The 27,964-nt window shown below is 40.3% G+C and overlaps 1 protein-coding gene across 1 annotated transcript; it reads right to left on the bottom strand.

Annotated features, from left to right (window-relative positions):
* Nucleotides 1-1,054: 1,054 nt before the first annotated feature.
* Nucleotides 1,055-27,964, bottom strand: agpat5 (1-acylglycerol-3-phosphate O-acyltransferase 5 (lysophosphatidic acid acyltransferase, epsilon)). The gene is made up of 8 exons (XM_084321034.1): nucleotides 27,242-27,964; nucleotides 23,116-23,185; nucleotides 22,892-23,007; nucleotides 22,626-22,715; nucleotides 20,948-21,038; nucleotides 16,353-16,514; nucleotides 9,586-9,709; nucleotides 1,055-4,414 (listed from the first exon to the last, which is right to left on the bottom strand). Exons 1-8 carry the CDS (start codon nucleotides 27,458-27,460, stop codon nucleotides 4,189-4,191), a joined length of 1,098 nt encoding a protein of 365 aa, XP_084177160.1. The 5' UTR covers nucleotides 27,461-27,964; the 3' UTR covers nucleotides 1,055-4,188.

The following is a 27,964-nucleotide window of genomic DNA, read 5'->3' as shown; positions in this document are numbered from 1 at the left end:
AGTACCTCTCACCCGGCTGCTCCACGCAAATCCATGATGGGGAACGACTTGCTGTCGTTGCGCAAAGCGCCTATTGGCTCAGAAAAGTTGTCACCTGGTTGTCACCACCAGCCACGCCCACAAGAGGAAGTTATGAGACGTTTGATTGATTGATTGAAGACTTTATTACAGTACGGGTCCCGTCTATCAGATATATTTATTAATATTATTGGATACAGGAGTTTGGGTACCAAGAGCTTCTTCAAATAAAGTTTTCATTCATTCATCATATCATCACGATAAACTTCAAGTTGCGTGTTGTGTGCGCCCACTGCAGTGGCCAGGAGCGCGCAACAAGATGGTATACATTATGGTATATGATTTATGAATAGTATATTCCACTATCAGTATATGGTGTGCTGTACATTTGAATCTAATCTAATTTTGCACACTGCCATTTCACACGTCACTGACGTGAAAGCGTATCTGCCATGCGAGACTAGACGAGAGGCTCTCGTGAAATCTGAAGTGTCCGACGTTCTGACTCCTCCCCCGGCTGCACTCGGCTACTCTCGTCTACTTTCGAGGCGAACCGAAATCCATCTCGAACACGCCTATTGTCTCAGCTGAACTGTAGAAACAGGACTTGGTACAGATTTTTCACATTTGGTCAGTGTTGGTACAACCCCACATCGCTATAGAAAACAATGCAAAAGGCAATTTTTACAATAGCGGACCTTTAAAATATGTTTCAGTACATCTTTTAGAATAAAACTAAAAGAATGCTGACCGTGCAGACCCCACGACTAACAGGCCAGCAGATTCATTAGTCTGAAAATAAATGAGCCGATAGCATTATTTTTTCCTTCCATTATATTTCGAGAAGGCTTGTTCAGTCAGACAAATTGGGGTGAAAACACAACCCTTAGCTATAATTACACATCAGCCAGGTGCATGTGACTTATGCAAATATGTTTTGAACAAAACAGTAGTCAGCAGCGAGAAGGGCAGAAAACAAACCTGTAGATTGGACAGTTATAAACAATAAAACATGATAACCACGAGACCCCAAAAAAAACATACTTTTTATTTCACCCTGACCCGCTCCTCAAACATATATACATTACTTCAAAGGATTCATCAGCATTCAACAATATTCCTTGAAAAGTATAAATAAATGCTTATTAGATTTTTTTAAAAGAACAAAGTAGGCCACTATGAACTGTAGACATTTTGACCAATATGCTGCAGTTAGCAGCAGCAGTTCCAGTGCTGTCCAGCAGAGGGCACCGCCCACCCACACCGTCAAGTCATCGGATGATCCTCTGGATCAGAGTCGAGGACGTAGTTTGAGGACCCAACTCCTCCACATAGAAGGCACACCGTTCTGGGAACAGTTTGCATTTAAATAGTGTATACATAGAATGTCCTGATGAAGTACAATCTAGTTTCTGATGCAATAAAAAAATTACTATTATATAAAATGGCTGTAAAGGGTCACTTAACAAGGAAGGATTATTCAATTGAGGTCTAGGAGGTGACATGTAAAACCATGGAGAGCTCCCATCTGTATGGGGATGGTCCTCTAGAGATAATTCAATATGCTAGTTCCATAGGATTAAGAACGCCAATATGTAAAGTGACAGATGGGAAAAGGTAATTATAGTAAACAAGAATGGACATACAGTACAGTGCATTTTACAATACAGTGATGCATATAATACAGATGGCTTTTGTGCGTAAAGGAACGTGACACTCAAGATGGCTTTGTCGGCATTTAGCAAAGTAAATCCCTTTGGGTAATCTGTAACAGCGTTTTAAAAGCAGCATATGCATCCAAAACAACTTGAAATTAAGTGCTCTCCAAAAGATAGGAACTAGGGGCTGCCCCCCTCTTAATTGTCTTATTCGCCCAAGACTTTGTTAGCTCCATAGACAATGAATTGAGAAAGATTTTTATAGAGGACACAGAGCACCTGGGGGAATGGAGTTCATAGGTAGATTTTCTGTTCCAGAACTGAGACCGCTACTATAGAATAAAGCTATTTTGAAAAAAAAAAAAAAAAAAAAACATTGTGTGGGTCCACAAAATCATGTCTCCCATTCATTGTCAATTCAGCAGATCCAGACTTTATACTAGGGCTGGGCAATGAATACAATAAACATTTTCAATTACAATTTTGGCTTTCAACGATTATGAAAACACGATATTTATCGATTTTTAGTCGGGTCATGTTTTTGAGCCAGGTCATGTTTTTAAACAAAGTCATGTTTTTGAACCAGGTCATATTTGCGAGTCAGGTCATGTTTTTAAACCAGGTCATGTTTTTGTTTTTCAGTTCAAGGTTAAAAAGACAAGTTAAAAACATTTTATTTCTTCAATAAATCCATGTTTCCAAAGTCAATGAGTAATCATGTTAAATAATCATGATCTCAATATTGACCAAGATAATCGTGATTATGATTTTTGCCATCATCAGGCAGCCCTACTTTATATTTGACATCACAAGTCTTACTTCTCTTGTTTCTAGCTTTGGGAGAAGAGAGTAGCTCATGTTCACAGATATTGATTGAACCGTCTTAGGCCATGGGATTTTCACACATTGCGCCTTTAACAAATATTGCCCGCCTACGATTTGGATATTGCACTAGTCCGTATTGCAATTTCGATCAAATATTTTTCAATTATTCAGCCGTAGCAAACACAATTTTACAGATTTGTCAATTAATTCAAGTACTCGATGAGTGGAACTATGACTATTACTCGACTGATCATTTGTTAAGCTGAGGACAGCCCTAACAGAAACCATTTCAGAAAATCAAATACCGTACATTACTGAGGCTAAAAACCAAAAGACAAGACATTGTTTTTTGTTTGTTTGCACAGACATTGCCAAAAGGACACTGATGACATGTACAAATGAATATATTGCTCAACCTTTTAACACTTAACTCTCTTGCAATTAAAACAAGTTTTGGCAACAACTTGTTTAAACGTTTTCAATGTAAAGCAATATTTGACAGTGGTAGAACATTTATGTTTTTAAACACACATACCTCTGTATGAACAAATGAACAGTCAACCTCTTTGAGACCAGCTGGCCCAGAATCTGCAGCCGCATTTAGGCTCTGCTCACCAGATTCAGGCTAAACTACTTCCTAAAAAGTATGGCACAGAACACAGAAATAATATCTGGGTTGCATCTTTATACATGTACGTGTTAAGAAGTATAACGTTTAGGATTACGCTTTCAAAATGAAAGCAAGTGATATCACTAGATAGCTGGGGCAGCCTATATTGGTGGTTCACTGTTGAGTTCATATTGACACATGCGTGCAAAAAAAAATAAAAAAAAGAAGAGGGGGAAAAAGCATATGTTCCATTACTGTGAACTATTGCTTTGAACAAGCAAAGTGCATACAGACCTCTTGACGTGGAACTTACTTGGCATTAATAAATCAGAGAATGTTACAACCAATTATCAATGAGATAATATTTAGAAATAATGCTTCAATACCCACCAGAAATAGCCTTCCATATGTCAGTTGCATTAGACAATCGTGACCACATACACTTGTATTATTGAGGGTATTGAGTATAAATACATGCTCAAAAACATGTGACCGGCATCAAACCAGGCCAGGGCCATGATGAGATTGACTGAGACATTGGAGCATGCAAGAATAGATGACTAAATCTTATGATGGGGATAATAATTTAAGGAAGGTATCGTAAGCTAGTTATACTTTATGGCTGAGGTCAAGGGTGATACTCAAGAAAACGAATGCATTTTCAACAACTCCATTTTCTCATAGAATCAAGCTGCAAATCCAGCTGAAATCCAATTGACCTATTGAAACCTGCCCTCTTTTCTTGATCCTCCAATCGTAACTGTTGCTTCCCTCCTCGGAAGCAACAGTTGTGATTGGAGGATCAAGAAAAGAGGGCAGGGTTTGAGATAGGTCAATTAAAGCAAGGGAACAAGTACCACAGGAATTAAACATCTCTCTCTCTCCATTCAGCGCATAGACGAAGGTCGACAGTGAGCCTTTACATATGGCTTCAAATCTTAATGGCCACTGCTTTGCTTCTTTAAACACCTTTCTCGTGTTGAGGTACAGGTAAAATGGAGAAAAAAAACATTTTTCCATGCCTTCAGAGTATCCAGTGATGGTAGCCTTTTGTCCCATTTTTTTTTAAATTTTTTTTTAGGGACTAACATTCACCCAGAGCCACCCCAGCAGTGTTCCGTACACCCAGGTTCTGACATAGAGTTTCCTGCCTGTCTCAGTGAACAGCATTGGCAGCGTCAGCGCTCCCAAAATCACCAGCGACGGCAAGGTTTTGGTGATGCTCAGCGGAGAACTCTGGCCTTCCCCAGGGAACTTGCTTCTTTGATCTGGATCCTCCGACTCGTAGAAGCTGGTCAGCAGCCTGCAAGGAGATAGATAACACCCTTAGGTTAATTGAAAAACACACATACGCTCGCGCACACACAAACAAAACTAGTATTTCACAGTAGAGCACTGTCTTAACACTTTGAGTGCCAACAACGAAAAATCTCGATGTTCGCCGCCATGCGTTGAGTGCCAACGACGAGAAATCTCGTTATTTAATCGTTATTGCTTTTATTAGCGATATCCATACATTTTTCATCAATCCAGCCTCATGTTATCATTGGGACTGTCTATGAGCTCGAACAGGGCAAATACTGCCCCTTATCGTCTCCCGGATGGTAATGCACCCATTGGATTGGACTCAATGGAAATGCATGGGGGGGAAAAAACCCGGAATCCACATTTGACTTCTCAGGCATGTAACCCGAGACGATTGCATTCATTGTGGACCCTCAGAGCAGCGTGGAATATGTGTTTCGAGGTTGGATCGTTGGATCAATAAACGCGATCGATATTTGGAATGGCGATCAGGAATTGGAATAATCTTTTTGCAGAACATCTGATGTGAGGGTAAGGAATCTATTTTACCAGTCTTGGGGTAATCAGATGTTTTTTTCACATATTCCACAACGTGTCCCCTATGTGTGTATGTGTGTATATGACGTTAGCGCTGACCAGGTCATAGATCAGGGGTGGCCAACCAGTCAGAGACTAAGGCAGAGGTTAGACTAGTGTATTCCTGGCGTTTTTTTATACGTTTTTGACGACGTATGATGTCCTATCTACACAGAAACGCGTATTTTGGCGTTTTTTTGTGGATACGGCTGAAACGCAAAATTGTGTTTGCGTTTGGAGATACGCAAAAAAAACGCCAGGAATACAGCGTGTAGTCAGCACGGAGCAGTTGTTGCGAAAACGCCCATGCGCAGTAGATACCATCTGCGTGCCCTTCCTGTGTACAGTGTGTGTGTTTGGTTTTGGGACAGAGCTCCGTGTCCCAAATAGCTTCAGCTACCATGTGTTGTCAAGTTATTGTTATAAGGACCCCAGTCCAAGCTACAACAGTCTGCATTCCCTTAACAATTGTTTGTATTGAGCCGTATTGTATTGTACCCATATGCAATATGTTAAATAAAGTTTACATCCATTCATTCTGCTAGCATTACCGATGGCATGAGCAGCTGGCTAACGTGAGCTATCAGGATTCAGACCCTGTTAGCTCAGAGTTCCTCTTTCAACTTAAGAAGCATTAAACAAAATGGCCCAGTCATCTATTCACCTTTGTTTAATACACACAGCGTTGTCTCTAATGTTATCTAACTACTGATAGCTCGCGATATCATCAGTTTTGATGCTGGCTAAGTAGCGTGAGCTAACGGTAGCTTCTAGCCACAATACTCCATTGACGTTAGCATGCAGCTAACAATGCTACAATGCATCCGATCGTTTTTTAGCCTAAACTATCCGCTCTTGGTGGTCACTTGTGTTGATGTTAGTTTTGTTTCATCAACAAATGACAGGCAGAACACACAGTGAATGTATCCGTTTTGTTTATTGCACTTTTATTAGGCTTTGCTGAAAAAAGAATTGCTGCATTGAGCAAGATGGTGGCGCGGCATAGGCGCCTGCCTTATTTACATTTTCTTTGCTGGAGCTTCCAGGAAGTGTATTGGCACATTCGTTCTGATTGGTTGAAATTGCCTTCATGTTTGCCACCTACTGCCACCTACTGCTTTGGCAGTGTACTACATCAGTGTGCTCTGGTGACAAAACGAAAAAAAAACGAAAGTGTGACTCGAGGCGCATGACGTCGCGGCGATACGCGGCGATGCGTATAAGAAAACAATACGAAGATGATACGAAAGGTGTAACCTCAGCCTAAGAGCCACAAAGATTACTGTGGTACCACAAAGAGCCACACCATATACCAGCGTTTCTCACCCTTTTTTTTCAGTCACGGCACCCTTCATGTGTTTATAGGTCTCACCCTCTGGCCTCTGAAGTTGCTAATGTCTTTTTTATTTGGGCCTCACAGGGTTAAAAGTATCCTGTGAGACCCACGGTTGCAAAATTACAAAATCACTTTTAGCCATTTAAAAAAAGAATGTTTATTTAAAAAAATGTTAAGCACATGTATAGTCAATTGGTCCTGTTGTTCAGCCTCACAATGCTATTTGATAGTAAATGTGTTTATATGTCCCACCCTCTGGCGTCTGAAGTTGCTAATGTCTTTTTAATTTGGGCCTCACAGGGTTAACCTCTTAAGCCCGAGATATACAGTAAAAGTGTATATTTTCAGCATTACGTTTGTTTACCAATTATTTTAACTGTTATTAGTGAAATATAAGATTATAGAAATCTCAGGGCATTGATTGGGAAACCGGCGCATATCGACAGGAGGAAGTGGCACATCCAAAAGTGAGTGTAGTCTTTTGAAGGAAGAGACTCAGGGCTTTCAAATTTCGAAAAACTACCCTACCCAGCTCACACCAGCCCCTGTCAATCATCTGACTTCTGGATTTACTTTTTTATTTCTCTAATTTTTTGGGATTATCTCGGCACAAACCTGAACGTTATTGCCATAAAACAGAACGCAGTTAGTTTCTCTACCTTTCTGTGAAAAACGGTGTTGCAATATGATGAAAAATGGTGGAGAAATTTACATTATAAAAAAGATGGCAGAATTCAGTACTGTATCTACAAAACCTTCTGTTTAATCATCTTCCCTTTATTCATTTGCTTAGATTCTTCAGGTCTGGTAAATTCTAGCATGGTGTTACTGTTATTCACAGTCAAAGATAATCTTTTTTTTTTTTTTAAATAGAATCGATATTCTCCTTTGGTTCATTATAATTTACTCAAGCAATAGACACACTATTTCTGACACTGATCCATATATGTCCCTAGATTCAGATACCAAGAACATGCAAATGGACCATTTAAAAAAAAAATTGTAAATGTTTATTCTACGTCCTTGTGGAATGAGTGACATTTAAAAAAATATATATATATATATATATATATTTTTTTTTTTTTTATGGATGGAAGAGCTGCACATAGACGGGCAAAGAGCCGCATGCGGCTCGCGAGCCGCGGGTTGGCCACCCCTGTCATAGATAATCGTTTTTTCAGCCCGCTTCTCTAGCGTGCATAAGTACACATATACTATTGATAATCTAGCGTTTATTTGAAAACTATTCATAAATCAGCCGGAAAATGACAACGTGTTGTGTGTATTCCAGTAAATTGCTATTTCCGCGGAATCTTTTTTTTTCCCGGAGTAATTTCCAAAAACATCAGTTTTTCAAAACGGTATAAAACGGAAATGTACTGATTAAAAAACAATCCGTTTCGTACATGTTGACTGCAAGCAAGTCATTGATAAGCGACGGGCGTATTAGACACATAGCCATAATATAGAATATAGAAATAGCTCCGCGAAAATCATGAAATATCGGAAAGTCTGTCCAAAAAGGCTGGCATTCAAGCGATAAATCGTGCGCCCCCTTGCTGGCACTCAATGCTCAAAGCTATTCATTATTTTGTAAATAGTGATTGGGATGAAATATGGTAGATTCTTGGTACTTACCGAGCATTTCTAATGCTCTTTGCCCTGTGGCTGAGTGGTCTTCAGGACCTTTATACAGAGTGGCCATAAGATGGTGCCTCAGCCACTGTTTTTCCATACATGGTACTAACTCAAAGACTCGCTTTTGCTACCAGGTACTTCGTTCTCTCGTAAATGGGGCAAGATTTGCAAGGATGACCGTTGCTGATTGGACATAAAAAAAAAGAAGGTACTCTTGTATCAATTTAGGACCAGTTTAGGATGAGGGGAGGAGATATCTCTTAGATTGATAACGTTGAAAGTAAAGTTAGGCTTTGTTGTTGGCTTCCCGAGGAATATGACAAATAAAATGTTATTTTCTGATTGGTTCATGGTGATTACGTTCTAAAGCTTAAATAAATAACCATCAAACACTCAACAGATTTACTGGGGAAACAGACATTAGTTTCGTTTTTCTTCTCTGCATTTCTCATTTTCAACAGCAGGGTGCTGTTGTAGTGAACCTCATATTGATATCTTACATGCATGTAAAATAAAATAATAAATAAAAAATAAAGAATCCCAGCGAATCTCTTAGTTACATCAATATTGTGCTGTCAGAACCAGGTCACCGTAAAAAAAAAAGTCCCATAGACGCCTGTCCCTTTCCTGACAAATAAAGGCCGGTCTCAATTAGAAGCCGGGTCTACATTCATTCTTTATCTGGTTGCCATAGATGCTGCGAAGCAGTTTATTTATTATTTTACTTGCATCCAAACGCAAAGCATGAAACCTGAAATTCATGACAGTAAAAGGGCCGGACAGAGAGGCAACTGAAAACAAAATCTAATTTCTCTCTACATTCACAAGCGCAGTCTCTCAGAGCAACATCAAATTAATAATTTGTCATTTTAAGTTGTTTAAATTTGACAATGATAGTATTTCCCCATCATTGCTGAGCAAGAGTTTTGTGCAAAAGGAATTAAAGGCCGGCCCCATATATAGGCCGGTTGAGTTCAGTTATTGAAGCAAATAAAAGGCCTATTCATTTAAGTTTCACGGTAAGTATTTCATGTTCGCCCATTAGGTCGCCATGGTGTAGAATAGTGTAGTGACTGAGTCTGGCCAGAGCAGCTGTCTTGATTCACCAAATAGCAAACATTGGAAATACTTCACCTACAGTAGAAGTACAACCCTGCTTAGCTACACAGTGTTGTTGTAACTAAGATATTCTATAAGTACAAGCCTGCAGTGTTGTTGTAACTAAGATATTCTATAAGTACAAGCCTGCTTAGCTACACAGTGTTGTTGTAACTAAGATATTCTATAAGTACAAGCCTGCTTAGCTACACAGTGTTGTTGTAACTAAGATATTATTTAAGTACAAGCCTGCTTAGCTACACAATGTTGTTGTAACTAAAGAGATTCGCTGAAAGACATTTTATCTCTTTCTTTTTTATTGAGATGGATTGTTTTGTGAGATGTTGCAATATCAGAATGCATATACCGACCAAGAATCTCAACATAACCAATGTAAGTCCAATGTGATTTTGGTTGTTATATAAAAAGGTAAGTGGCCACTTGGATCAAGTGTCGAGTGGCCAAATGCTGGTTTTTGAGATCGGGCCAAGGTTTCCTCGATAGGGTCAGAAGTTACTCACTGGTCCTTAATCTGGAATCTCTCATGCAGCCACCTGCGGAAAAACACCGGCTCCGGAGGTATTTCCTTCATGTCCACACGTTCAAAGTGTATGTGGACTCTGGGGCATTCTTTGCACAGGAATTCTGTCAAACAGAAAAAACATGAATGGAAGAATAAACAAAAACAGGAAAAGCCTATTAGCCAAAGGACACGTCCGGTACAGTGAGACGAGGTAACATCTTGGGAGCACACATGACACTACTTCCACACTGCTGTGGCGGTGTGACGTCAAACCCTCGACGACCACACAGCCAATCACAAAAACTTTTCATTATACTTATAACTAAGCACCCTAAGCTAGCCTGCTTGAGGGGACACTGTCCATCGACCTTATTCACACGGCGGCCATTTTGCTCTTATGTCACGTTCACCCAAGGTGGGAACAGGGTGGAAAGGAATCCAACCTGTGCATTTACATGAGATAAATGGCCACAGTGTGATTATGAATCCTTTTAAATATCTGCAGATACTATCTATATCTGTACATATCCCTTACCTACTCTTACTAGTTACACTGCTGGCCAGTATGACTACTACAATACTGTCTTTATACCTGTATCACTGTACGTATTGATATTACAACTTTGTACATGCATCCGATTAGCACTACACTCATTTATATATTTTATACCCAGTTTAATCACTTGTACATTGTATATTACTATTGCACTTTAACGTTACATTTGCACTTTGGTTGGATGCCAAACCTATTTCCGTTGTACGGTACTTGTGCTGTATAATGACAATACATTTTAATCTAATATGGTCAATGCCCAGGTACTTTTGATAATGAATGATTAGTAAATCGTTCAGTCTTTTTAGCTAAATATATAGGTAGGTATAATGCAATTTTCTCATTGTTTGTGTTTAAAAAAATCTTTATTTTTTATATATGAACAAGTCTTCAGACTTCCAAGTATACCCAATAACCCATGGGAACCCCGATTGGTCAGATAGGTGTTTATTGTGGAATTTGAAAAAGGATTAACTACAGAATAGTCAATTCATTGACCATATTCACAGGAATCCCATCTTGAGCATGACATAAGAGCAAAATGGCCACTGTCTGAATATGGTCAATCGCGGTGTCCGGCTCAAAAACAACACAGCCAACAGACAATATGACTCAACATTTAACCTTCCCGTTAATAAAATAAATAAAAAATAAAATAAAAAAATAAGACACTGCGTAAAAATGCACAATGGATTCAGGAATTCCAAATCTCCAGGCCAATAATTTCCACCTCCTCCTTGTGAAACTACGGCAGTCACCCTCTCAGTACGAGAGAGCGGGAGGTGCTCCATGAGGGACCAGCTCTTCTATTCTCCCGGGACCCGTTTACTAGATGAGGCATATCGTGTTTATTCCTGAGAGAAAACAGGATGCCTTCTCACATCACACCACTATTTTTGTCTAACTGATGTTAGGAACACAAGAGGAATTGAAACCCCAAAACATGGTGTTTACAGGAAGCCACAGGAAACACCCCCTGCCTATTTTTAGTCCAGAGGTAATGTTTCGAATGCAGCGTTTAATTAGTATTAGTATACACACAATTCTGCAGTAGAGATAATTCCATTGACACGAGTCTTCGGTTGTGAGCAATAGACTTTATACTGTGGGAGTCTCCAATAACATCAAGTTGGAAATGCATGCTACAACACACTAACTACTAGACAAGGGTTTAAATGGATATGTTGACATAAGAATAAAAATTAAGGCACCGTGATAAAGGTTCTCCTGAGCTGAAACGTGTTGGTCTGTACAAGTGTTTGCCAAGCCATGGAACAATAAAGGCTTTTTAAAACGTTCAACGGAAGAGTGTGTCTTGGACATTCTTTAACCTGTTCCACCCGTGGTGAAAATCCACCTAAAATATATACCTAGGTAAATGGAATATTGCTCCACTTCTACAAGGGCTATTTGCATATTCTTGGTATCTAGGTACATCTATGGACCTCAGGGAATGTATTCACAGTGTCAGAAATATTGTGTCTATTAATAGGCTTGCTTAAATTGTGATGAAACAGAGAATATGAATTATGATTTTTCTTTGCATATTTGACAGTGAATAACACCATGCTAATAATGACCAAACATAAAAAAACTGCCACTGATCTCGTTCAGTACCTTCTAAATCTAAGGAAATTAATAAAGGGAAGATGATTAAACAGAAGGTTCTGTAGATACAGTACTGAATTCTCCCATCCGGACCAATGCAATTTGAAATATTATTATAGAATAGGAGGCGTATAAATTACCTTATTATAGCCAATTTGCACATTTATATATACCGTAATTCCTCTAATCGTAACCCGGGCTTGTATTTGTTTCAACTGTAGCGGGTACCAGGCTTTTATTGAAAGGAGGCATGTATAAGAGAGAGGCCTATATTTCAAATTTTCAAACAGATCATAATGAATAAATCAACATTTTGTGTTGGCGCATACTAAACACTGAAGGGTTCCATGCGCGGACTCCAAGACGTACACCACTACTGACCCAAAAGCACAAGAAAAGTCATCTAAAATATGCTCAAAACAATATAAATAAGCCACAGAGGTTTTAGAGTTCTGTTCTGTGGAGCGATGAAACAAAACTGGAACTCTTTGGGCCTATGGATCAGCGGTATGTCTGGAGGAAGAAGAATGAAGCATAATATGCTGAAAAGAACACCCTGCCTACAGTGAAGCATGGTGGTGGCTCAGTCACCTCAGTGATGCTCTGGGGCTGCTTTGCTGCCTCTGGCACTGGAAACCTGCAGCGTGTGGGGGGCATCATGGATACAGTCAAGTATCAGGAAATCATAGGAGGAAACGTCATGCCGTCTGTGATGAAGCTGAAGCTTGGGTGTCATTGGACCTTCCAACAGGACAATGATCCCAAGCATACCTCAAAGTCCACCAAGGCTTGGTTTCAGAAGAAGAAATGGAAGATTTTAGAGTGGCCATCACAGTCACCTGACTTGAACCCCATAGCATAGAGAATCTCTGGTGGGATTTGAAGAAGGCAGTGGCAAAACGCACACCAAAGAATATCACTGAACTGGAGGCCATTACCCATGAGGAATGGGCTAAGATTCCTCAGGAACGCTGTCAGAAGCTAGTGTCTGGCTAAGCATCACGTTTGCAGCAGATTATGACAGCAAAAGGGTACTCTACTAAGTACTGAAGATGCTTGTCATGAAGGGGTTGAATAATTTTGAGACTGCTCACTGCAGTAGTCATTAAAAGTAGCATTTTGTGTTTCATTTGGATAACCCCTGTAATATTAGTTTCATTAAACAACTTAAGCAGTTCTTGTGTAATTTGTTTATTGTAAACAGTTGGGAAATTGTATATTTTGCCAAAAAGCCCAATATATGCAATGGGGGTTGAATAATTTTGATTGCAACTGTAACTAAAATGTTGACACTCAGCGTAATATCAGTTCAGAACTCAGAAGTCATAATAGACTGTATTATAGACCTATATAATTGTCTTCAAAGAAAACTACCCAAATCCTACAAAACGCACAGGCATGTCTAGTAGCTACGAACCTGTGCCATTTTAGGGAAACTTTATTGTAATATTGCAATAATAAAAAAGATGCGTTTTCCTTTCCTGTTTACCAGTGATATTGTCTGTTAAACTGCATGTGGGGTGAGAGGTAAAATTACATTTTATAGGAGGATCATATGTTTAGTTAACTAGCCTAATTTTAAAAGCCACATTGCTAACACTAAATTTCCGGATGTTCATGTTGCCATTTCAAAGTAACGTTGGGTGACCTGATCTGCAATGCTAAGCTAGCGATTTATCTTTTTTATTTTTATTATTATTCACCCTTAGAACAGAGACATAGAGGAACCGAGCTGCACGTACCACAGACTAGTCTAGGAGTGATCTATTAATAATCAATTCATTTTCCTAGAGCTATAGGAGACGCGGGAGCAGCCGGAAATACGTCACACGTCAGAGGTCTATGAGTTGCACCTGTTTTCTTAGCCATGAGCCATGTCCTACGGAATACAATTCACACACTGAAGGACGTGTCAGAACCGTTTGTGTCATTTGTTCCCCTGTGGCTCTTTAGAAGACATTCAATTCCTCAGCTGCACAGATTGTTTACTGTGCTGACTCCCCGTGCTTTGTTTGAAATAGCTTTTGATGGATTCTACACAGAAGCTGTGTGCAAAGATTTAGATTTCCAGTGAAACTGAGGGACAAATGTGTCTCTTGAGGAACTATAACAACAATAATAATAAAAATAGTAACTTATTATACTAAAATATGATGAGATGATGACAACCACCATGTCTAACATGTCAGAAATCAAGGCAGTTACTTGATTTTCGGCATCTTTGGCACAGCATGTTAAATCTAAAAAAATAAAAAATAAAATTTGAACCCTTTATCTGCCAGGGATTATTCTGATCTTAATCCACTGTCTGCCAGTCTATGGAGATGTTCCCCTTCTTTGCAGGGCTATAACTTTTTAAATTGTATTGCTAAATTGACATTACTATGGCCCATTCAACGTCAAGTATCTATCGTTTAGGATGTAGCAACGTTCTACTTTTTCATTCACATATTCATACTAAAATACGGTCTAAAGTATAAATATGTTTTTATCGTTTTCTGCAGCATTCTGCAGAACGTGATTTATAGCCATAAATACATATATTACATCATCAAATGTAGTTTGATACCGATTGACGTCAGATAAAAATTTACAATTGTACAAGGTCCTAATCGTCATGCCTCATCATCTGCTGGTGACCGGAGGGGGGGGGGGGGGGGGGTTTATAAGTCCGTGGCCGACGTTAAATCATTTATGTAGTATGGGCGATACATAGATCACAGCAGTTTATATGGATCATAATAAGCAAACACGCTGAAACTTACCGCAGCTTCCTCTGACCGCTGGGTGGTCAGCGTGGAGCAGAAAGTTCGCGATTATGGGATGTTGATATATGCGATCCATTTCCAGGTTGTATAATAATATATACGTCCAAATCATGTTGTTTATCGAGTTATTGGCAACGGATCGCTATCCAGTGTGTCGAGCTCGAGTCCCGCGAGCGATAGCGAGTGGCCGGACCGAATATGGATGAGCACCACTTCCTGCCGCTCATTTCCTGTTTGGGCGATCCGCCGATCGGCCACCAGATGGCGCTCTTGAACCGTTGGAGAGTTGAGAGGAGATCAACAGGAGATCTCAAGTCTCCGTGGGTGAAATATGATTGACATGATTTTTGAAATATTGATCTCATTGGCAGATTACGCATGGCGGAGAATGACGTGGTAACACGTCATTGGCAAATAAAGGGTTAATAGATTCAATCTCAAACATTTGTATCCCAATGTCCCCAAACTAATGGTCTAATGGTTCGTCGTGATGACTTGAATGCAGCTGCGCTGCTAGACTTGGCTGGAGGCGGTCGGAACGGCCCTCAAGTTTATACATTATGAAAACAACGGATCGCCTCTACATCAGCAGGACAGGACTCTGATCTCCTCTACATCAGCAGGACAGGACTCTGATCTCCTCTACATCAGAAGGACAGGACTCTGATCTCCTCTACTCAGCAGGACAGAGTTTAGGACTTTGGTCTCCTCTACTCAGCAGGACAGAGTTTAGGACTCTGGTCCCCTCTACTCAGCAGGACAGAGTTTAGGACTCTGGTCCCCTCTACTCAGCAGGACAGAGTTTAGGACTCTGGTCCCCTCTACTCAGCAGGACAGAGTTTAGGACTCTGGTCCCCTCTACTCAGCAGGACAGAGTTTAGGACTCTGGTCTCCTCTACTCAGCAGGACAGAGTTTAGGACTCTGGTCCCCTCTACTCAGCAGGACAGAGTTTAGGACTCTGGTCCCCTCTACTCAGCAGGACAGAGTTTAGGACTCTGGTCTCCTCTACTCAGCAGGACAGAGTTTACGAGTCTGAATCAGCAGTGACAAGGTGGCAATGGTGGTGGTGTCAAGCAAATCCGTTCAGTAGAAAGCTATCTGGCTGCATGTTAGCCTAGCTTAGCACAATGCCTGGAAGCGGACATTACCGGTTAGCCTTCGGGAGAGGTGTTAGTTGGACAATGCCTAGGCTAACCGGTCATATCCGCTTCCATTCACGCCAGATAGCTTTCTACTGAACGCACAGAGAGGAAACTGGTATCTATCTTCTTGTCTCTCTCTGGAGAAGACGGTAAACTAATTTCCCAAAATGTTGGCGTGTTCCTTTAAGGGTTAAACAAACAGGCACAGACTCCATTAGTTCCTCTCCAGATTCACCTCTTTGGAAACGACTGCATTTACATTTAGTCATTTAGCTGACGCTTTTATCCAAAGAGACTTACAAGTTCTGTATGACAAGTCATCAGGAAGGGCACAACTCTATCAGCTGAGTAACAATGTTCATCAAAGTGTTGAGTGCTACAGTGTAGGTTAGTATATTAGGACAAGTTCATGACAGTAAGGTTAGTTAGGGTTAGATTTTTTTTTTTTAGATAATGGTTGAAGAATTGCGTCTTTAGTCGACGGCGAAAGATTGGACGTGTTTCGGCTGTCCTAACTGTGGTGGGCAGTTCTTTCCACCATTGTGGGGCAAGGACTGAGAAAAGACGGCTTCTCCTTGATGACCCTCCCGGAGCTCGGATAGGAGTGGGTCTGAGACGGCCAGAAGATGCAGAGAACCTCCTCCACACAGACAATGGCAGGAAGATCATCTCCTAGTCCTAACATCTGCTTACCTGGCATTGATGGGGCAGGTCGTCTATGACCCGCAGGATCCAGTGTCCCCTCGTACGCAACTGTGACGTCGTACACGGCATCCAGGTGGTCGCTCATGGACTCTATGGCTACATGAGAGGCCTTCATTCTGGGGGTCAGTGTGTGCTTCAGGACAGCCAAGCCTGCATGGGGAAGAAGATGTCCAATGTTACCGTGAGCCCATTCATTAGATTAGATTCAAATGTATAGTCATCATCATACAGCACAGGTACAGTACAACGACAAGAAGTTTGGCATCCAACCAGAGTACAAATGTAACAGTAAAGTGCAATAGTAATATACAATGTACAGGTGATCATTAAACTATATACATTTGTACTACTGAGTATTGTGCCAATCAGATGTATGTACAGATTTGTATTATTGAATGGGGGTGTAGAGTTCGGTAGAAATTGTTCCTACACGAAACTGCTCACAACGAGGTCTGTAGATTATCTTGAGTAACTGGGTCGTTTGAGTTTTTCAAATGTATTTTTTTGGTGATTTGAGTGCCATTCACTCCATTGTACTGGAGTGAAGGCAGTTATCGCCCAAGACTAGACAAATCACACCAAAACTATTTGTATAGATAGATAGCACTCTGGGTAACGGGGGATTATGTTTTTTTTGTTTTTTTGGTGAACTGCCCCTCTTGCTCTGCCTTGGCATATGAGAGATTATGTGCAAAATAAAATGCTGTTGTTTTAGGGTGAAGTCTCCCCACCTCTTTAATAATTATGTCCAAAGTCCATCAAACTGCTGCACATCAAAAATAATTGTTTTTTTGTTCCTGTTGTGTGCTGTGGGTTGAATAGATGTGCTCCCCCCCCCTTCCCTAAAGCCTCTAGTCCAGGCTCGCTAAACCAGATAATGTCATGTGCTCATGTCCAATATCCAGAGTGCTTTACTTGGATTAATGGGGGCAGGTGATATTCGTGGTGGCAATTCAGAGATATTCTTAATCTCTGCAGAATGCAGTTTGTTCTGACAAAACTACAAACACTGCACTCCAAGCAGTAGCAGGATGATGATGTACTGTTGACAGCTAGTCATATTATTCAAGAACATATTTGTTTCTTTTACACAGTTCACCACATACACTGTTAATTTACTTGTGTTCTTTCCACTGTGATAATTATATATTTATCTAATCTTTACGTAATTACTTGCTTTACAACCAGTTCAATTTACTCACAAATTACAATAGCGAGGATATTTCATTTAAGCAGTTCACCACTGTAAGCTGCCCACTGATGATGAAAAATCATCAAGTCAGTCAAGCTGGTTCTGATGTAAAATGTCTCCAAAAATGCAGGAGTGTCCAACTCAATTACTATGGGGGTCGAAATGAAAAATACAGATGAATTTGTAAGCCGGACACATAATAGCTTAAAAAAAAGTGCATTGTCCTGAGGTCACTAGCTTAATTGGTCATTTAGTTTATCTATTCAATTTAAATGGATTTCATTCATATAGCACTTTTATCCAAATCGCTTTACAACTTATGCCCATCCACTCACACATCGACGGTGGAGGAGACCATGCAAAGCGTCAACCTACTCATCGGTAGCAGTTAGGGGTTAAGTGTCTTGCTCAAGGACAATTTGACACCCTGCCCGGGAGGAGATGGAATCGAACTGGGATCCTTCCAATTACCAGACGGCTGCTCTACCTCCTGAGCCACTGTCGCCCAACTTTGTGCATACCAGCTCGATATCGTGCCTCAATGAATACAAGGAAGATATGTTTAAAAGGTGGGTATGGAGGCGTAATTTGATAGATATTGGATTATTATTAAAAACATTTTTTTATAGATTTAAATGACATATTGGAGAACTAAGTAGAACACACACACACAAACACAAATCTGTCACCTCGACTTTCACTGGTCTCATACAAAACCAATTATTTCCACAGCTTTGATTTCAGAGTAGGTATGTGAAAAGAATATAAATAATTAATGATGAATTTGCAAACTGATCATACATATTGGGTTTCAATTCATTATTCAACTACATGAGTTTGTAAGATTAGCAATTCTAGGTTAAACTGTTCGTTAATTTATGTGGAACACATTTCACACGCATGCAACACATAAAACACATCTCCCACCTCGGCATCTCTTTCTATCGAAGCTTCCACTTATCTTGCACAAAACCAATTATTTCCACAGTTTAGATTTCAGAGTAGATATGCTGAATTAGCAATAATTCACTTGATAAAAGTAAAATTGGATACAACTGAATAATCAAGTCATAGTTATTTTCACCCCAAGTCGCATTCGATTCCTCATGGCAACGCCCAGTTTGAGAAGTTGGACCATTTCAACAACTTCGGGGTCAAATACTTCTGAGTAAGTCAAATAAAATGACATCACATATCATTGCCCTGGAAGATCTAAAGTTAATATCAGTCTATGTTAATTTTCCCAGCTGTGATATGACACGAGCAAAGCATAGCGGTACATATACAGCTGGGGAGCCAGCGAGGTTAGGCTGTTGACTAAACACACAATGCAGGTGCAGATTTGCGTTTGGTTGGAGAGTCGAGACGTTTGTATTGCCGCACAGTGAGATGCAGGTGCGTTTGATTTGTATCACAGGCCAGTTGAATTGCAGCTAGGAGAGGCAGTGGGCCAAAATGTATAAACAAATTCAGTCTGGGAGACAGATGAAAATACCAAAAGGCCCAGGGGGAACTTATTACATTATTCTTGATTCACTCTTGAACCAAAATATTTAAGAAAATACCGTAATTCCTCTAATAGTGACCAGTATTCAATTACAAACCGGGTCTCTATTAATGGCCGGGTGCGCTCTTGAGCTAAGCAATTATAAGCCGACCTCCTAATACAAGCCGGGTTACTAATATACTGAGCTGCATACTGAGCTGCTAAGGTAAAGTTACTTGATTTCACTTTGAAAACGTTGAAATTACCAGTGACCACCTGTAATTGCACTGTTTACTATTTCATACAGTACTTGGTTTCAATAAATGAACCCAGTACATTTTACTGGGTTCAAACGGACACAAAATGTTGATTTATTCATTATGATCCGTTTGAAAATTAGAAATATAGGCCTCTCTCTTATACATGCCTCCTCCTAATAAAAGCCTGGTACCCGCTACAGTTTAAAGTATGGCTTGTACCTCATGAAAACAGATACAAATAAAATGAATTAGACCTTTCCTATTATATATACATACACCTGCATTGCACATGTATGCATAATATTATTATTTTAATGTTAATGCAAACAGAGCATAGTGCTGATATTTGTGTTTGTTTGTCGATTGTTTATTTATGGTATGGTTTAACACATTCCCTGCCACCAGTCTAAGCCTATGGAGATGTTTACCTTCTTTGCAGGGCTATAACTTTTTAAATTGTATTGCTAAATTGACATTACTATGGCCCATTCAACATCGATTATCTATCGTTCAGGATGTAGGAACGTTGTACTTTTTCATTCATAGATTCATACGAAAATACCGTCTAGAATATAAACATGTTTTTATCGTTTTCTGCAGTAATTCCTAGAACCCTAGTTATAGGCCTAAACGCATAATATAGATTATCGATTGCAGTTTATTCGTGATACACGCTATATTAAAAAAATCCAACTGAATACGATCCTAAACGTTATGACTCATCATGCGCGGATGAACGGGGGGGGGGGGGGGGGTCGTTTATAAGTCCGTGATCGTCAGTAAATGTTTTATGTAGTATGGGTGGATTTATTGATCAGTTGGTTTGTAAACAAAGAAATGTACAATCGCCTTGAAAATGACGTCAGCGTCCTCTTACCGTTCGACGATGAGACTGGATGAAAAAGAACCCACTTATTTGACGGCGACCGACTATCCATTTCCGGTTTGTATAATAATAATAAACTCCCAAATCATGTCGATTATTGAGTTATGGCAGCGATCCATGCACGCCAGTGTGTGTCTGTAGTCCCGCAACATTATGCGAGTGCCGGACGCATTTCCCAGACGCACCGAGATCACGTGAGATCAATTTCCGGTTGTAACTTGCCGATCATCCACCAGGCGGCAGTATTGAAGCGTTGCAGAGTTGTGCAGGCTCCCACTGCATCAGACCAGGCTCCGTGAGGGAATTATGAATAACATGGCGAAAAAATTAAATATGATCTCAATAACGTTGTACGCCGTGGAATGGCAGAATTAGCATGAACTTGAATCACATTGTACGACGTTTATGGCGCAGGATGTGTTAATCTGATGAAAAAAATAAAGATCTTTCAATATTTAAAAAAATGTGGCGAAATTATTTTGGTGTGTTTGTACTTTTTGAACAGCAAATTTTAACACTACCACAATAATACAGAAAAACTATGATAATTTTAGTCACTATAATTGTAAAAATAAAATGTTCATTACCGTCCTTATTATTGATGTATCAAGGGAACCATTCCAGAGTCTATCAATGCCAATTGACCTCTTCCAAGTGCCGCAAGTTTGAGATGGGTCAATAGAGCAGTACAGTAAACTCACAACAGCAAGCAAAACCTCTCTTAACTTTATAGTGCAACGGCAGAGATATTTCCAGTACCTTCTTTAGAGGCGAAATCCTGGCTGTCCCTGATGACATTCTTGAGTTCAGGGTTGTACCGGGTGCCTTCCGGGAAGATGACAAGATACATCTGTGAAGGATGTGAACACGAGGATGAATTATGGCTCCTTGGCTGTCGGGAACAATATATCAAAACACTGACGCAATGTCGATGCTGCGATTCAGGGCACGTTTTAAGCAGGTGTAGAATTAAAACCAAGTTCAAGTTTCTTTAATAGTTGTCATACAGAAGTACAGAATACTTTTATACAAAATGCTTCTTTCTGTTACGCTCCAGAGACTGTGCTAGACAAAAGATAAGTATAAAATAAAATAAAATAGTATAGCATGTAAAAATAGAAGTAAAAATAGAAGTCACGTACGTAGACAGTGTTCAGTATATACATATGTACAATGTTCGATGCAGAATAGAGTAACTGAGTTACCGTACAATATACAATATACTATGCAATATACTAATATACAATACTATATAGTGCAAAGCAGAAATGGGATGAGGTACAATTTAGGTACAATTTACAGTAAGGTGTACTGAGGTATGGGTTGTAGTGCAAATCCTTTACCAATCAATATAAAGTGTGTCTAGGTGTTCTAAAGTGTGGAGAGTGGGTGCTGCAGTGTGTTGTTTGTTTAAAGTGAGTGTGTGCGTATGGAAACCGAAGCAACTAAACTAAACTTAAGTGTGCTGGAAAATTCCCTGTTTTTCTTCCTATTCATGGCTTATGGTCAAATGTCACTGGATATGTTAAAAGTTTCATGTCTGGTTAGTGGTAATATATTGATATTTATCATTCATTGTCTATGTTTTTTTTTTTTTTTTTTAATATTGTGTATATGTGAAATCATGATACTCAATTTTGTTGGCTAAAGTAATGGTAAAATATAAAATGTAACGTTATGAAAAATATCTATGAGACAGAAAATCTATGCAAACGTTTTTCCTAAAACACCAATTATGGCCAGAAATCAGAACTTAATTGACTGAAGCAATCTGAAGCACTGTCTTCTTTTGTTGATCCTCCAATCACAACTGTTGCTTCCAAAGCTTCCACAAGCAACAGTTGTGATTGGAGGATCAAGAAAAGAAGGAAGATTTCTGGCCGACATCAGCGCCCCACTTACAGTACTGTATCTTATATGCAGGTGACATCACAAATAAAAATGTTCTCCCTCTGATTTCTAGGTTTAGAAGAGAGTGGTGCAAGTTCACAAATAGTGACTGAACTGTCCTGGGGCACAGGAAGAACATATATTAATGTTTAAAGACCCCTTCCACTTTGGGGGTTTTTCCCCACCAAATTGTTCAATAAACGACTGAAAATGACTTACCAGCATCTCTACACCTTTTCCCTCATTGAGAATGCAAGGATCTATGAATATGCGAATATGCAAATTGCCAACAAGCACACATTTATAATGACCAGGAATTCCAACTCAGCAGTTTATATTCTAAGACATGTCAATATACCTACTCAGCTTTTTGTGTGCTGAAGCTAAAAGGTGTCAAGCTACCACGTATTGGACCATGAAAGTTTCAACCCATTGGTCAACTGCAGCCGTCCATCTAAGCCCCCGTTCACCCTTACTTTCATTTGTTTTTCCTTGTTGACTGGGATATTTTTTATTATCATGAAGTGAATTTAAAAAGGCTACTTACTGCCGTCTCTCTCTTTGTCTGGGATTGGAGTTTACTTTTCATGGCCTTTTCATTAAACTTTGCACTTCGTTTTACATAGACACCACCATGCTAGAAAAAATAAATAAACAAAATTAAATCTCATTAAAAGCATATTGTTTGGCAATTGGCATCATCTGGTGTCTGATGAATGTCAGCCATTCACAACCCCAACAACAACACATCGAAATGGGATAATTAAATCGATGGACAATCACATTTAAATGATTGATAGATTCATTCATTACCTGTGAAAAATAGAATCCGTATAAAGGGAGCCACTTGAGCCCGTCTTTGAGGACATATCTGACATGACCAAGGGCGTCCTGCCTGATGGCCAACATGTCAGCAATGATCCAATCAGCTGGATGAGGGAGGGGTAGAGGTTCTCATGAGCTTCACATTTGGAACTAAAATGACTATCCAACACTAAATTTGTTTTGCTAGAATACAGCATATTCAAATGCATCACCTGTACATTGATGATTGGATAGGTAGACCACATTCTCCTTCTTCTTTGGTATATCTCCATATATAACAATCTACACAGAGAGGGAGGGGGGGTGGTTAACAACAAGGGAATAACCATGAATAGCCTCCACCCCACTTATTTAATGAACATAGGGTAAAACTGGAAGATGTATTGAATCCTAATCTGACTACAGAACCATGAAGTCTATAATATTAAGCTACTGGAGGGAAGATGAAAGGCTTATAAGACCATAAAGCTTATTCAAATACTAGCCGTTGCATGAGGGATTTTGTTTTAGTGCACCAACACAGTCTGGCTGATTTTGTCTAATATTTGCTTACAGTGATGCTGCAAAGCGTGCACCTTTTTCAAGAAACGTTGTCTCTCTCTAGGCTATCGACAAGCCCTGCTTGTGCGAAGCACAAAATTACACCCAAATAAAGCAGACTCGCCATAGGCTGAGATTTATGAAGTTCAACCATCCCAACTGCTGTGTACTGCAAATAAATGTGTCTTTACGCAAACCTGCAATCCATGTCAGACAGAAGTCGCTGTGTTCTACTAGTACACTAAACTTGCTTCACTATAGGAGTGGCCGTCAAAAGTCACACAAGAAGATTGCAGGCATTTCTGGTATGATTCTGGTTCAACTGCATTTTGATTCTTTGTGTGCCGCTAACCAGGGATTAACTGTTGACTCCAAAAACCTTAGGCGTTGTGGAGTAGATTCTCACCTATTCTATTCAGTAATGTGTTTATGGAATTGGAACAATTGGTAGAAGAAGAGTGATTCACAGGGCTCTACGCTAACCTTTTTCACTAGGGGCACAGGTGCTCCTAAATGAAAAAATTTAGGAGCACACAAAGAAATTTAGGAGCACCCAAAAATATTTAGGAGCACAGTGAAAATATGTCAAGTAACAGTTTCTTTTTTTTTCAAAAATAAATGTCTATTTGTACTGTGCGTGCATGTGCGAACGGGACACATCTGTGCAATAGCACATACCACCAAAGTCACTGGCCCACTGTGTGCGTGTGTGTGTATCATCTGCGTGTGCAAACGGGAATGGGACAGACATTTGAACTATTAATTAAGTGATTAATGCCTACTATGGCAAAGTTGTAGCCAACAACTAGGCCTAATAAGAAAGGCAGTGATATTGAACAAAAAGGATACACTGGCTTTACAACCAGGGCCATCAGTAGAGGGGGGAGCTAGTGTTGCTCTTTTAGAAAAATAATCCTTTCAGGGTTGCCTATTGAAATACTGTACACCTCCAGTACAGTAGTTTGCGTGTCAGGTAGACCATTGATTGACAGTCGATTCTGCCAATTACGACGTCACACCGTTGCACTCTGGCCGTCCGGCGCTGCAGCTGGACCCTATTGCCACACCGCTTGCACTCTGGCCGTCCGGCGCTACAGCTGGACCCATTGCCCACCTCTGCGGTTGATAACGCTAGCCAAGTTAGCTGTACACACATACACAGTGGGCCAGTTGTAGGGGTGTAACAATGCATCGCAATGCATCGATCCTACTTTGCAATATTTACAAAACATGACATTGTTTTCGAACTCTAGCCATGGGGAAATGTTTAGCCAATTCACGTTAAATTTGTATGTCTTCCCTCCGGCTCCAGTGGGTGTAGCTTCGCTAGCTACAGTGGCTACATTGGGTGCTACAGTGGGTGTAGCCTCGCTAGCTTGGCCAACTTCGCTAGCATGCTGGCTAGCGTCAGTATCTTGGTTAACGTTAACGTTAACCATCACCTCTGTAACATGAGCTGCCTCGCCTGACTTCTCATTCTCCGGTATCTTTCGCGCAAAATAAAAATGAATGGGCTTCGACATGGCTGTATTATTGTTTGACTCAGACAGTGACGCAGCCGCTGATCATTACTTTCGGTTTCCAGTCACGTGACCACAGGAAACTACTGTGATTGGAACATTTATGCGGCTGTGAACTGTGGGACTTGTAGTTTTTTAACGATTCTCGCAGCGGAGAAAAAAAAAGGACGAATGAGAGGCTGTACTCTGCACTCGCTGGCCCCACTCGCACGCCGTGCGAGTACTTGATTTTGCATGTTCGCACGCACATATTTTTAGGGGCATATGCGAGCAATATGGTCGCACTGTAGAGCCCTGATTCATAATCAAGCATGCATATAGCCTAAAACAAATGACATCATTCAAAAGTAAATGCCATAGCAGCACATAAAATGTTGAGTGCACCATTCAGCTCCTATGTTTGCCATCAACTTTAACACAGCATAGAGAGATGTCTTTATGCCATCCTCACAACCAGGAAGTTACTTTGACTAGTAATATGAAAATGCTCAAAAGGAAGCATTTTCCCTGTGTACTAGCAGCACCTAAAGCAGCTTCTGAGCAAAATGATCCCCAAATAATAATAATGTTGTCTATATATTGAAACATCTGTTGAAGAGATCTGATGTCTACACGGGATATCAATTCATAATCACTTTGCCTGTCAACATTTCCCACTTTCATAATTTCTCCCCATTTTACATTTTGTCAATGTCAGTAGCGCTGTTTTTATAATGGTTGTTATAATGACCACAAGTGTATTGAGAAGCAAAGCAGTTGAGAACTGAATTAACACAATGACAAACCATATATCTGTATGTCGTGTATGTCATAAATGTTATGATGAATTGAAAATGGGGGATCCTGATGTAAACAAGATGAAAGTCTTTCTCTGGTCTGCATCCCCTTAACTCAATCAGCGCCGGACCCGATGATAGTCGGGTTAACTCACCAACCGTTCAGCGCCAGACCCGAGTAGTCGGGGTTTCATCGTTATTTCTTTTATTCGATATTTCCATTCATTACAGGCACACGGACATCTGGGTTAACATGGGGAATCATCCTGAGAATGCCAAAGTGCAATACCGGCCGCATCCACCCAGGTGGCAGTATCGAGCACCCTTTGAAACATTATATCTTGGCCTGTACGTCGATCAAAAGTCTCCGTGGGATTTCTATTGGTCGGGCAAGGGGGGACGTTATAAGGGTAGGACTGAGAAGCGTGAATTGCTCCCGGTGCATGATGTGTGGCGGATTATGTTGGCGACACGATCGACACCAATACTGGGACTCGCAATCAGATAATTGGAATATTCTTTTTGGGGTACATCCTAGTGAAGGTAATGGCTATATGATATCAATCCTGCTGTGATCCAATCATGACTTCACCTCGATCACAACCTGTGTCTGTAACGTTACTCCACAGCGTATGCCGTTGGTGACGATAAAAGCATAAAAAAATTACCCCCCCCCCCCCCACCATGCATTCATGATGAAACATAATACCGATAATATATATGTGATTTCAAAATAGTAGCGTGTACAGGCGAGAAATGGCAACGTTTTTAGTTAATTGCACGTATTGCTGCATAGCGTCGTTTTCTGGGATTAGACAGGATTACTCTAAAACACCACGGTATAAAACGGGAATGTATGGATGAAACAATTATTTCTTTAACACATATTGAACGATATAGTCAATGTCAAATGGGCCATAGTATTGTATCCATAGCTATAATATAGAATATAGTTATAGCCCTGCAAACACCGCCACGTATTCCTATATTTTAGAGCCTTGGCATTTTAACAACACATCGCGCATATCGCGGTGGCGTCCATCGAGTTAACAATTGTTGACAACAATTGAGCCGTACTGTATTGTGTACCCATTCTGCAATCTGTTAATAACATTTTCAATCAATCAGTAATGACACTGGCAGGGGTCAGGGCTGGTATGATGCATGACAACAGCGGTTACTTATGCCTGATTTGGTGTATTCCATTTATTTTTTAACTAGCTGTTGAATGAATGAATGAAAACTTAGTTTATTTAAAAGATTGCAGAATGGGTACAATACACTAAGTACGGCTCAATACACACAATTGTTAAGGGGATGCAGACCAGAGAAAGACGTTTGTCTTGTTTACATCAGGGTCCCCCATTTTCAAGAATTGACACTTGTGAAGATTCACTCTCCTAATAAAAACAATATTAGCAAGCCTGACATTAACACAATTACACTCTTGACACATCATAAAGGTAATTATTCAGACATGTAAGGAGGGAATAAATACCCACCTCCACGCCGGTGTAGTTCTCAAAGAAGAAGAGCACCATGCTCTGGTAGACACAGTAGATGTGGTCGTCCACCTCATGGTACACCTTCGCAGGTAAGACGGTTGACAGCAGACGCCAGACCCCCCAGGACAGAAAGTAAGCCGGGGCTGTACCCAGCATGATAGTGGCTGGAAACCAGTACCGCAACGAGTATGTGTGCACAACCAACGAAAGCAGCATTTTCCCCACTCCTTACTTAGCTTTTAACTACGAATAAGCAAACAAGTTTACTGCAGGCAACTCTGTGACTAGAGAGAGTTCAGACACACCTGCTCACAACACCTGTCCTTGTACTGTAACGTCGAGCCACTGGAAGATAGAAGAGCTAACTGGCTAACTGTTAACACTGTTAGCAATGAACGTGTTGTTAGCTGTGACGTCCACTCACAGTGCAGTGCAAAGGAGAATCGAGAAACACGAGTCAACATGTACATAAATACTCACAACACCTTCATTATACAGTAAACCAGAAACGACCTCAAGCAGCAGGCTAACCTTAACAGCTAGCTAAACTAAAGTAGCTAAGTTATTTGCTCAATTGCATTGACGCTAGTCTCGTAACGTTGCATTTGCAACTCAACGGTTTTTCAAACCTAACGTAACGACCGCAACAACCGAGCATAGCTGAATTGTTAAGCGGCACAGCTAAACATTATAATCACGCTTTCTCCAGTTGTTCCTGAG

Source organism: Notolepis coatsorum (assembly GCF_963971535.1).
Source record: "Notolepis coatsorum genome assembly, chromosome: 9".
NCBI classification, from domain to species: Eukaryota; Metazoa; Chordata; class Actinopteri; order Aulopiformes; family Paralepididae; genus Notolepis; species Notolepis coatsorum.
Note: the sequence above shows the minus strand (reverse complement) of the source record. Positions and strands in the feature narration are given on the sequence as shown.